Source organism: Trichoderma asperellum, chromosome 6 (genome assembly GCF_020647865.1).
Source record: "Trichoderma asperellum chromosome 6, complete sequence".
NCBI lineage: Eukaryota > Fungi > Ascomycota > Sordariomycetes > Hypocreales > Hypocreaceae > Trichoderma > Trichoderma asperellum.
Genome location: NC_089420.1, coordinates 2,473,646 through 2,485,067, shown reverse-complemented (window position 1 = coordinate 2,485,067; position 11,422 = coordinate 2,473,646). Strand labels below are relative to the sequence as shown.

The window sequence follows — 11,422 nt, the reverse complement described above, 5'->3', positions numbered from 1 at the left end:
TCAATCTCCACAAGTCCCGTTCTATTTTATCATAAAATGCTTTGTCACCGCAACCTTCTCATCCTCCTACTTACCCCTGCTGATCGAGGGAGGCTCTGGAGATAACAATTCATCCTTAGGACTTGGTGTTGCGGCAACTATTGCACGCCCCCGCACTGACCAATAGGAGAAAAGCCCGCGGGGATCAAGAGCGGTAGCGGGTAGAAAAGGGAAAACAACAGAGAGAGCGAGGAAAAGAAAGGGATGACAGTTACCAGCATCGAAGCCAACAGCCTTCTCCCCGTTCGTGCGGTTCGCACCACACCCTTGACCATTCCAGGTTGGCTTTGGCAGCTGTCACTTGCAACAAACCCTCGTCCTCGTCATTGCCGCTATCACAATTCGGGGCTAGATGGCTCCAGGTAATCCACCCTCCAGCTTAGAACTAGCATCTCGTATATTTACCAGCCGTCACTAACAAAAGAAGTAGCCCGAATCCAATGCGCAAGGTGAGCTGCTTCTGAGTCTCAGACAACAGCCTGGACCTCGGCCGACCAACCAACGCACACTTTGCATCACGTCCGAGCTTCCACCCCCTACATCCAACATCCATGCTTGGTGCAGTACTTACGACCCGGCTAGCTGGTAATTTTCCATATCCCTCCCTCTTCGGCACATTTGGCCTGCAGCTAGCGTGGTCCAGTGACCCAGACTATCTGTCGGTACAGGCTGCAACCAGGAGCATGGACTCTCCAATAGCGGCGGTCAGTGGTCCCTGCATTACATTCCCAGTTGCAGCCGGCCCCCTTGCTCGCACATTGACCCAACCTGTCAAGAGAAATCTGCGTAACAGCGGCGGCCACCGCGGATTCAGGACCAAGTAGAGCGTGTGTCTGCCCCGCCATCGCTTGACTCGGAGACTTTGCTGATGCCACGGCTGCTACGAAGGGGCTACGGCTAACTGTATTACTAGTTAGTTGGGCATATGTAGGAACAGGCCATCGGTAAGCAGTGACATGCGATCTCTCTCTCTAAGCGATCGGCTGCTGCAGGTTCGCCTCATTTCAGTGCCCTGTCCGTCCCAGAGTGGATATCCTAGCGAAAACTGTCTCGGCGATAGGGGGAAGATGGGATGCTCTGGCCGCCACTGGCTTAGGGACAAAGATACCATATTTTGAGACATTGCTAGTACTCCATAGCGGTAGGCCTCATTTCACGACTCAGACAGCCTTGACCATATTCCCGGAGTGCATAAAAGCACGGCAGATAGCAGCAATGATCCGTATATATCTGGCCACGCCAAAGCTAATCGAGCCCGGCATGGGACTGTCAGCGGCTTAGCTGAAGCCCGGCAAGTCGGAAAACTAAGCGCTAGTGATAGCCAATCTGCATATGCAATTTATACAGCCGCACCTGCTCCGTACTACTCGTACTGACACTCCATGCCGTTGGAACATTGAGGTGTACTCAAAGGGCTCCAGGACCCAGGGACTCGGGAACGCCAGATGCGAAACGGCAGGGGCAGCAAGACAAAGCGTCATCGAAGAGCTGAAGTTAATTCAGGCATGGCTCTTTAGCCTCAGCCTCAACGCCAAACCGCGCTCAACTCATAGCACAGGCCTGCCATCGATGAGTCGTTAGTGCCTCGACTACACATCAATTCAAACTCGTCGATAAGGTCACAAGACGTGTGCGCCCCTGGGCAACCTATAGCGCCTGAGGAGACACAAGACAGGTCAACTTGACGGGGGCAGAGTCCTTGTGCTTTCTGGACGGCACACAGTGGGAGAAACATGCATCACTTATTAGTGCCTCCCCCGGGCCAGGACCCCCCCAAAATGTCATCAATCTTGAAGATGTAGACTATTTGCTCGGAAGACCATCCTGCCTGCAAAGCCGCCAGTCAAAAAGAGAGTGGTCGATCGCAGGAATTGCCTTTGGATGCGAAAAGCCTTCCCCGTCCATTCCGACGGTACCACTAGTATCAGAAGAGCAACTTATGCGCCGGTTTCTCCTATTCATTCTGATGAGACACTTTATGAGTTATCGTATCTCGCCCAAAGTCAGCACTCGTGCGAAATGTTTTGGTAGCATCTTACCTCTCCTATCACGCCTACCTGCCTACCTTGTAAAGTACACTCCTCCATGTAAGTAGGTCCAAGTACCTACCAACTGGTGCTTTTCGCAGGCCTGCCCCGGTCTGGCCCATTCAGCGAATCAAATCATGCAGGATACATACCGGCACCAGAATACCACCTTGGGCTCCTTAGCTCCAAAACCGGAAATTCGTCATTCAATACCCGGCGCTACCAACCTTTCAGATGCCCATGTCTCGCATGGATAGCGGATGTACTGCTTCGAATGATACCGTTTTTGCCCCCACGTCATTTGGAATTGTGTGGTGCCAATGGCTTTTCTTTTCATCCCCTCCCACACACTATTACACACTCAATCATGTCTTTGTGAAACACAACCTTGCATGTTGGGAATTGACTCCCTGCATAAACCCAAGAAACATGTGGCTCATGTACTTCTCCCAAAACACATACCGAGTAATTGGTTTATGCACTTGCATGCATCTCCTTGTTTCTGTGCATGTGCCCAACGCCGGTGGTCGAGCATTGTATACCTGAAATCCGGATTTGGCATCACAGGAAGAGTTGCAAAACAGGATTTGTCTCGTAAAATCATAATATATCAACGTACATGCTACATCTAATCTACAAATAGAACATACTGGTATCAAAAAAGCGCCCTGGTTCCCTAGGCAGAACATCCATGCAGAGATTTCGCTGTCTGCAAAGCTCGTGCCAAATTAATTGCCCTGTCCAAAGAAAGAAAAAGAAAAAAAAAAGAAAAAAGAAAAAAGAAAAAAGAAAAAAGAAAAAAAAAATTTTTACCCAAAATTTTTGTTTTTCCCAAGCCTTCCAGACTCCGCCTTTTGACGATGGAACATTCGCGTGCTGCCCAATGTATAAGTATAACCTCTGTTTTTTTTTCTTTTGAAAGCGGGTAAGAAGGTAAAAGCATCCAGACCAGGAGGAGAACAAGGTAGGAGATTAAAGAAAAAGACGAAAAAAAAAAAAAAAAAAAAAAAAGAGCCGAGATGATACCCATTCGTCAGTGTCCAAACGAGCAATTAGTGTCATCTATGTCCGAAATTGAAAGATAGACAGCTTTGAGCTTGTTTTTTGGTCTTTTGGTATGATTCGATTTTTTTTTGTATGCCCTGGCAAATCATTTTAGAGAGATGCTCCTTGTATAAAGGAGATTCGAGAAAAATGGCCAAGTATTAGAGAGTTTGACGCGGAAACCTTGGTGTTATACTGCCATTTCAATAGCAGGTTTCGTAGGAGCAGAATCAAAAACTATATCAAACTGCTTAGTTGGGCTGATCTGGCAATGCTCGTGGTTCATACAAACTCACGCTATTCATGATAATGATCAGAGTCACAAGGAGTACCGCAATAACCGCAGCACCTGCCCGGGATGACCCAAACTTCCTTGCCGGCTAGGGCACAGGTTGGGCATCTTGTGCCGGGGACCTACATTGAAGGTTAGTATCAAGGAGTACATGGCAACAGACATTAAAGAAAAGCTTGCTTTTCTGACCTTGGGCCCTAACATAATAATACCGGCAGGCATGGCCGAGGGCTGTGAGGAACCCTGTTGTCCTGGCATGAGAGGAAAGACGGGGGCTTGTATGCCACGGAGAGTGTGTGAGAGAGGCATGGTTTGATGAAATATCTGAGCAGGAAGACGGATGTAAGGCGATGAGATTTCCAGTCGAATGGACGGAAGAATAGTCCAATGTTATAATGGTCCAAAGGAGTGGTGGAGGTGGTAGTAGTGGCAATGGAAATGGCAATGGCAGCAGCAGCAGCAGTAGTTAGCTGTTGATGTTGGTGTTGGAGTTGGGATTGACAAGATGGTGATGGCGATGGTGTTGGGGCCGGGCAGGCCAGGCGTCTTATATGTCGAGACGGATCCAACGTGGGGTTGGATAGAATAAAAAAGGGCCCGGCGGAAGGCCTCTAGAGACAATTGAAACCAAGAGAGGCTTGGTCTTGATCAGATCGAGAGCCAAAAAAAAAAAAAAAAAAAAAAAAAGAGCGTGTGGGGCCCACTGACATTTGTTTGTGCTTTTGGGCTGGCGTCTATCAGATTATACAAAGCAGCTCTCCAGGAACACCAGAATTTGGTGACAAGTCGATGGCGCTAGGTGGTAGACTGGAGACGGGCGCGCTGGGGAGGGGCGGCACAAGCAAAAAGCAAAAGGCAAAAAGCAGCCATGTCCAGAGCTAATGCGGGCAGCGGCCAAGCTATCCGTCCGTTGATCGGGAGGCCGATGTCTGAGAGGAAGCAGAATGGACCGTGTGTTGGGGGTGGGATTTGCGAGTTGGCCGGCCGTGGGTGGCAGCAGACATGTCATATCGGCTGTGAGACGCTGGACGACATGCTCGCCGTGTACCAGCGCCGGCAGCAGTACCAGCGGCAAGGCGGCGCTGGACGGCCGGGCCTTGTACCTGGCAGCACCGCGAGTACGGGGAATTCCGTCTGTACGAGGAGGGCATGTACTTTGCACGTCTTGTCTGGAGGCCCTTTTGGGGTGGCTCTAGGAGCAGCCAGCAGTCTTCCGGGGGGGCGTGCGGCAGTGACGGTGCGGCGGCTCTTGAGAGCTGGAGCAGAAAGAAAAAAGGAAGCAAAGAAGATGGGGAAGCTATACTGTAGCAAGGGAATGCAGCGCAGGGTCAGGGGTGGCAGGCTGGGGCACGGCAAACAGACACAGATGAGCAGCGATTCAGGCGCTGGCTAGACATTCCCATTGGCAGCGCCAGCGCGGAACAGGTCCAGGAACCTGGTAGAGGATGGATGCTGGTCCGGCGTTGTATCTGAGCTGGGGCCAGGCCCCCCTTTTGCCCCAGGGCAGGGCAAAGTAAGGGAGAAGAGCAGTCCAGTCCAGCAGTCAGTCAGGCTCTGGCAGCGTGACGCATGATGCTGGCCCGGATGCATGTGCGAACACTGCCGGTACTTGTCCAGCATGCTCGTGCTCATGCTCCCGTACGGAGTAACGGTGGTACGGCGTGCTGGGAGCTGGTGCTTGGACTTGTATGGGAGCAGCGCAGATTCGACGAGTTGGTGGGCTGTGCTGTGTGCGATTGCTCCCGGGAGCTTGGTTTGTTTTATGTGCATCATGATGGGCCGCACGAATCCAAAGCTAAGAATTAGTGTTGGTGCGAGTGTCAGTTGGCATCACCATTGCCATTGCCATTACCATTGCTATTGCCTTTGCCTTTGGCATCAGCATCAGCATCAGCATCAGCATCAGCATTAGCATTAGCATTAGCATCAGCATTAGCACTACCTAGCAGCAGTCCTAGTCCCATGGCGGAGGAGGAGATCTGTAGGAGATTTGTATGGACGTCATGGCCGTGTACAGTAGGCCTGCTGTTCGTGGGTAGATTGTGGGTAGAAACAGAATAGGGCCAGGACAAGGATGGTGTGGCAAGGGTAGGGACGAGACCCGGGCCACTTATACCGGTGCGTGTGCACAGAGATGAAGCTTCGCTAGCCGTCAAGAGGAACAGGGCAGAGACATGGAGATGAGAGTGGGATGGCGGGCTGGAAGGTGAGAGAGATGCGGTGGAATGGAGCCGGCAGTCGCTACAGCCCGTGTTCCGATTACATGTAATGATGGCAGTGGCTTCGTCCGCCTAAAATTGGTGCGAAGTCGAGTGCGAGGGTAGTATCAGGTGTACTATGTCTTAGCCAGGCCTACCTGCTCTAGCAGCAACTGCAGTGCGACTGCTCACGGGTCATACCTGGCATGTACTGATACCAGTGCCTCTGCGGGCAAGGCGTGTGCGGCTCTGGGCAGTACACGCCCAGCTGGACATGTTGGGTGATGCCTCTAGTACAGGTACGCGGCAGGCAATTTAGCATTAGCTGAGCGCCCCAAAGGTACCTGCACGCTACACGCACGTCGGTGGAGCGCCCAGAGCTCGCCAATTGCCCAGCTGCGCTACCGCACTGAAGCTGCTGGGGCTAGCCTGGCCCTTCCAGCTGCCACGATGCGATCTTGCTTGTTGAAAAAGCAAGGCTGCCGACAGGACGAGGAGCCCACTATTAATAGCCCGCGGGGGACTAGCAATCCTGAGCAACAGATACTAGTAGCTGATACAGCAGCAGCAGCAGCAGCAGCAACAGCAGCAGGAGGAGGTATGGTACAGGTATCGTGTCGCTACAGGCACGGCTGCAGAGAGCTAACGACAGACTGCACTGGAACCTACACATTGATCGCGCCTTGCGCTAACGGCAGCCTAAGCTGCATGCTTGGGCAGTGATACCATCCAGACTTCCAGGCTAGTACCTGGCAAAGCACGACAAGGAACAGGCAGGCACGGGCAAGGTATCAATCGGCCCAGCGCCTGCGGTGGCCTGTTGCTGGCTGACGTCGAAGCTCCATTCAGCCTCTGAGCATCGTGGCCTTGGATGCCATTCGCGCTGGCAGCACCACCAGCCCAAGCCGCTCGGTGTCATGCTGGCGCCACCAGCCGCTGTCCCAAGCACATGGCGCCGATGCGATGCCCTTTTCGTAGTCGCCGACGGCATCGGACGAGCGCTGCAGGGCCCAGCAAATGAGACGCGAGCCGGCAAAAGCCAGTGCAGCAGCTGGATGCCCAATGCTGGCGGGAAGGGCCTTGTTGGACTTGGTTTTATCTCTCGCCGCCGTCTGGTTCGTCTGCTGGCTCCCCTCCCACGCATGGCACACGCCCTCTCCCTCAAAAAGGGAAAAGGGAAGAAGAGGAAACTGCTACTGGGCAGAGCCATGGATCCTGCGGCAGCATACCGAGCCGATTTGGCTGGCGTTGCTTCTAGAGCCAGACTGAGAGACAAGGATGGTTGGGGGTCACAGCAAATGCGAGCGATTGATTGATGGCAAGTCGGCAATTATGACGATGTTTTTCTCCCTCTCCCTCTCCCTCTCCTCTCCCTCTCCCTCTTCTTCTCCCTCTCCTTCTCCCTTGTTCCCTGTTGAAAAAAAAAAAAAATACTCATCGCGTCGAAAGGCAAGCCTGCCAAGACGCACGCTTATTAGGCACACGGCATCCACCCCTCACCACGTACAGTATCTTGTATGGAGTTGGAGTAGGTATTAGACGCTGTCTGGATGCCATTCTCTCCGGCTAGCTCCATCCCCAACGCTCCATTAGACCCCAGAGAGCAGACGATTGAGTCACGATGGAAAGCAATGGCTCGAGACCAAGTCCACTTCTGCAGCCTGGGAACGTACGAGACCGCCCGCTTTGTGGTCGTACGTTGAGCGCGTGATTTCCCGCATGCCTGTTCTTCTGCGACAGAAAAAGCATCGACGAGGCGCCTCCTTCATTTCCAGCATGCATGCAGCCGCCCACCGAGTTGTTCCAGAGCACACCAAGCCTAAACGGAGAGGGAGACATATTAAAGCACAAGAGGGTGGATGGATAGTGCTCAGCGGTAAGCAGAGTGGCGGCGGTGACTTACACGGGCCGGATCACATCCAGCAAGCCATGGATGAGCAAACATGCACTCAAGAGCAGCCCAAAGACAAGGTAAAGTAAGAGAGCCGCTCTGCTGTGCGTGGGGCGGGTTAATTTCTGGCCTCCGCATTTCACTCCACGGAGTCCGAGATAAATTACGCTTACCAGCAGCAGCAGCCTTTACATAGGCACGAGGCGCGCTTTGCCGACATCATTGACGGGTTACGCAAGCACAGAAATGGCAACGAGAGAAGAAAAGGCGATGGATGATATTGGGCGCCAACGGTGAGTACAGGACAGCCTCCACTCCTCCGCGGCGACTACTGCTAGCTACGATGACGGTCTGCTGCAGCTTCGCCCCCAAACCCCCGCGACGATCCTCTCAGATAACCCCTGAGACCCAATGCTAGCCTGCTGATGCGAGGCGCGATTTGCAACTCGGCTCTGCGAATCGCCAAGAGCACTATTGCGGTATTGATGCTATACGAGTACGTACTACTACTGGTCACAACTACACACAAGTACCTTCATTCCTTCGTATGACATCCCGCCTTGTGCAACCGAGAATAGAGCTCCGAGTAAGGCGCGGAAATAGCCCGTGCACTGTCCCTCTTATTTTTGTTTGATTTATTTACTCAAGTGAGAATTCCTAACTGGTACTAGACACTCCGTATTGCCTGTACTTTCGTTACCGAATTCAGCAAGGAGCAGCTCAGTCATCTTACATCTTGGATCAGACATCTCGCACAACCATCGCCCCTCCAGATACAGGAGATCCCGGTCGCCGGGAACTTTACGAACACTCCGTGTGCAGCTACACTAGTTTATAAGTCTTTTGATGAAACTCCTGCAAGTCTACGGCATGCATGTGCTCAAAAAAGGGGGCCGCCAGAAGGGGGCCGCGGTTGCTTAGTGCATGTCCAATCGGTTTTCTTTTAATGGCCCTCTCTTACATGGCTCTACTCCTCCTTAATAACTCCCAGAACACCGGGACCACATGCCACATGCCACACGTGAGCACATATAAGATATATACGAGAGCAGCGCACGGAACTCTATCCTTGCCATCAATACAAAGAGAAAGCAGGAAACATACTCATGCTCTGCGGCTCTGCATACTCCTCATTACTCCATCGACTTACCTACCTGCCCAGCAATATGTACAGTAACAAGCAATATCCAGGATGCAACCACGCCGCACTTGTAAATACCCACTTACCTACTTACTGTACTGCTTTTACTCTGTAGGGCATACCCATGCACCACGCTGATGACAGGTACGGAGCACAGCGCTGCACACATGTGCCCCCAGCTAGCGCAGCTAGGTTCTGTTGTGATGGGAAAACCTCTTGGAAGATGGACCAGGGTGCTCCGCGGCAACGCATTGGTTGCCGGCAGGAGCTGAGCCACTAGGAGCAAACCCGGACCAGAGCTGCTAAAACTTGCGGATCACAGCCGGTTTGGATGCGGCGATTTGCAAATGGGATGGAATGCCGACGGCCGGCCTAGTTGTGTGCAGAAGCGGCCGGTGGGTAAAACATGCTTATGGAGTAGGTATCATCCTACGGGCGGGCTAATGCTTCACACATCCAGCCTGCCGCTCGACTCGAGTGATAGTCGGACGCCTCATGTTGAGCAAGTGTCCCGGACAGTCAGCGACAGCAGTCATATCGATGCCACTTTTTTCCCTCTTTTTGCCGGCAAGGGGCTAGACTTGAAAGATTACACAGGGGCAAAGAATTGCTCCCCGGTGCTTGTGTGTTAGCCGGGCGGTCCAGAGCGGCCATCTTCTTCACCACCCCGCGAGACGACCTGGAAAGCTTCCGCAGCTATAAGTCTTTAGAGGACAACGGCCATTGGGTATGCACAAAGGCTCTTCGCATACGAAGCATGGACCTCCCGGTATTGCGCTCTGGACGCGGGCGTTCACTCATGTTGGACATACATACATATGTACGAGTGCCCCATGCATCGCTAGAAAGTACGAGTGCGCTAGCAGTGCAGGCAACCGCTAACTTTGTAGAGTGTTCGAGCCCTTGGTTTGGGCTCGCGACGCTCGTTGATGCTTCTCGCTGTGGCAGCCATACAGATGACACTATCGCCAACTTGTGCCGCGGAGACAGCACGGCCATCGCCGCATCATTTAACCATGTTGGTCCTAGGGCTTGTTCGTTTCGCAGGCGTAGGCCAATTTCAATCAAAAAGGCCATGAATTTGATTCATCTTCTTTACTCCATATTTTCCGTGTTTTGTCCTCTTCGTCACTCCTCATTTCTCACTATCGCTTATCATCTCTCAGAAAAAGGGCTCCCCAACTGCTAATAATCTTATAGAGTACCGTGTACACCAGCGTGCCGTACTTGCAGGAGCAGTATACCCCACCCACGCTATTGAAATGATACTCTCGCTTTGCTTTGATATTGGCTCCACTGGTCTGTACTTGGCAGAGAATTACTTCTCCCTGTCTCGAAGATGCAAACTGCTGCGAGATGTACAGAGTACAGGATAAGGCATGGGCACAGGTAGGCTCTACAACCGCCTCTAGCACTGACGACCCCACCATCAATCTGCTTTTAGATCGCTCTTCATACCCTTGCCCATGCTCAGAGGCCCATCTACTACTTGTATGCTTACCACTACCACTACTACCTTATTCTGTCGTAGTAGTGCTTGCAAGTGTAGGCGTGCCTGTACATGCCCTCTAGATGCAAAGCACTAAGTACTTCGTACCTGACATTGCGTTTATCCTAGGATCAAGCCCGCTACCATTCACTCGTACTAGCGAACTGTGAGTATTGATTGGGCACGGGATATAGTAAGTACACGCACTAAACAACTCTCTAGGCGAATCATCGTGTGTGTCAAGTCTAAGATTGACAGCGAAGAGTGGTGGCTACTACCAAAGCCAATACGTGCTTATACGAAGTACGAGTAAGTATCAAAAGCAGAGTATCGTACACCAACCATCTATATGAGAGCGCAGCAGATGCCATGCAAGTGCCTACCTACAACGATATCCCGATATGACAGGCTACAACCGGCAGTATAGACATTGGCCCGAACTCAAGGGCAGCCCTATCGCCAGCTGAATACAACCACCTTGCAATTCGGGCCTTCCACAGATGGCCGAACCCCCGGTATTTCCGATTTGGGTGTTATTTTCTTTTCTTCTTCTTTTCTTCCTTCTCTTTGTTCTTTTCCTCTTGCGTATCTATGTATAGCTCCATGTTTAAACAGCATTTTGAGTAGCCTTGAGATGGCTTCTAGTGCTATGTTTATCCAAGTCTCTCGCTTCCTAGGTTGGTCTACTGCATCCCTTGATCTAGAGACTGATGCTTACTTGCTGCTGTATGCGTTAACAGGCAATGTTATCGTTGTAGACAATCATCAACTTTTCAGCACATGCCCCCCTCGTTGGGTTACCTTCCACACTGGTACAAATATGGGCCGCCTTGTCCCCATTCCGTAGCATATAGGCCCATCAGTGGCCCTGGCCGCTGGCCATATGGGCTGTCCACTACTCCATAGGCTCGCAAGTGCCTTACAGGCAAGGGGTCCGCATGGGCTACCACCTAGTAATGTGCCAGAGTTGCATTGAGATGCGAGCACATACTATGTACGCGCAGGTACAGGTACCCGAGCCGCACAAAGGACCACCAGCCCCGCCCATGTATGTGTACTTGTGCGAGGACAACAACCCTGAGGTCATCACGGTCCAGGATTTCATGTTAGATAGGCGGCTCGTCTACTTTGCCGCATGCGGGCTGGCGCGGCTGGAACAGGCAAGAACAGACGGGGCGCTGCCCTCGGCAAGCCAGAAGGGAAACAAAATGCTGGAGCTTCTCTACTGCTGCTCCATTTGAAGCATCCTCCACCCGCGATGCTCAGAATCGGGACTCATCCTTTGGTCTGTCTGTCTCGGG

General features: G+C 52.2%; 4 protein-coding genes across 4 annotated transcripts; 3 read left to right on the top strand and 1 right to left on the bottom strand.

The window, feature by feature from the left end:
• Positions 1-4,791: 4,791 nt before the first annotated feature.
• Positions 4,792-5,175, bottom strand: TrAFT101_010236 (uncharacterized protein; the record flags this gene model as incomplete). The annotated part of the gene is made up of 1 exon (XM_066128891.1): positions 4,792-5,175. The coding sequence occupies one exon, from the start codon at positions 5,173-5,175 to the stop codon at positions 4,792-4,794; it is 384 nt and encodes a 127-aa protein (XP_065985017.1).
• A 1,342-nt stretch (positions 5,176-6,517) lies between these two features.
• On the top strand, positions 6,518-7,078 carry TrAFT101_010235 (uncharacterized protein; the record flags this gene model as incomplete). Its single annotated transcript, XM_066128890.1, has 2 exons — positions 6,518-6,881; positions 7,050-7,078. The coding sequence occupies 2 exons, from the start codon at positions 6,518-6,520 to the stop codon at positions 7,076-7,078; spliced, it is 393 nt and encodes a 130-aa protein (XP_065985016.1).
• Positions 7,079-7,376: 298 nt separating this feature from the next.
• Positions 7,377-7,769, top strand: TrAFT101_010234 (uncharacterized protein; the record flags this gene model as incomplete). Its single annotated transcript, XM_066128889.1, has 2 exons — positions 7,377-7,571; positions 7,674-7,769. The coding sequence occupies 2 exons, from the start codon at positions 7,377-7,379 to the stop codon at positions 7,767-7,769; spliced, it is 291 nt and encodes a 96-aa protein (XP_065985015.1).
• Positions 7,770-11,059: 3,290 nt separating this feature from the next.
• Positions 11,060-11,362, top strand: TrAFT101_010233 (uncharacterized protein; the record flags this gene model as incomplete). The annotated part of the gene is made up of 1 exon (XM_066128888.1): positions 11,060-11,362. The coding sequence occupies one exon, from the start codon at positions 11,060-11,062 to the stop codon at positions 11,360-11,362; it is 303 nt and encodes a 100-aa protein (XP_065985014.1).
• Between the last annotated feature and the right edge of the window lie 60 nt (positions 11,363-11,422).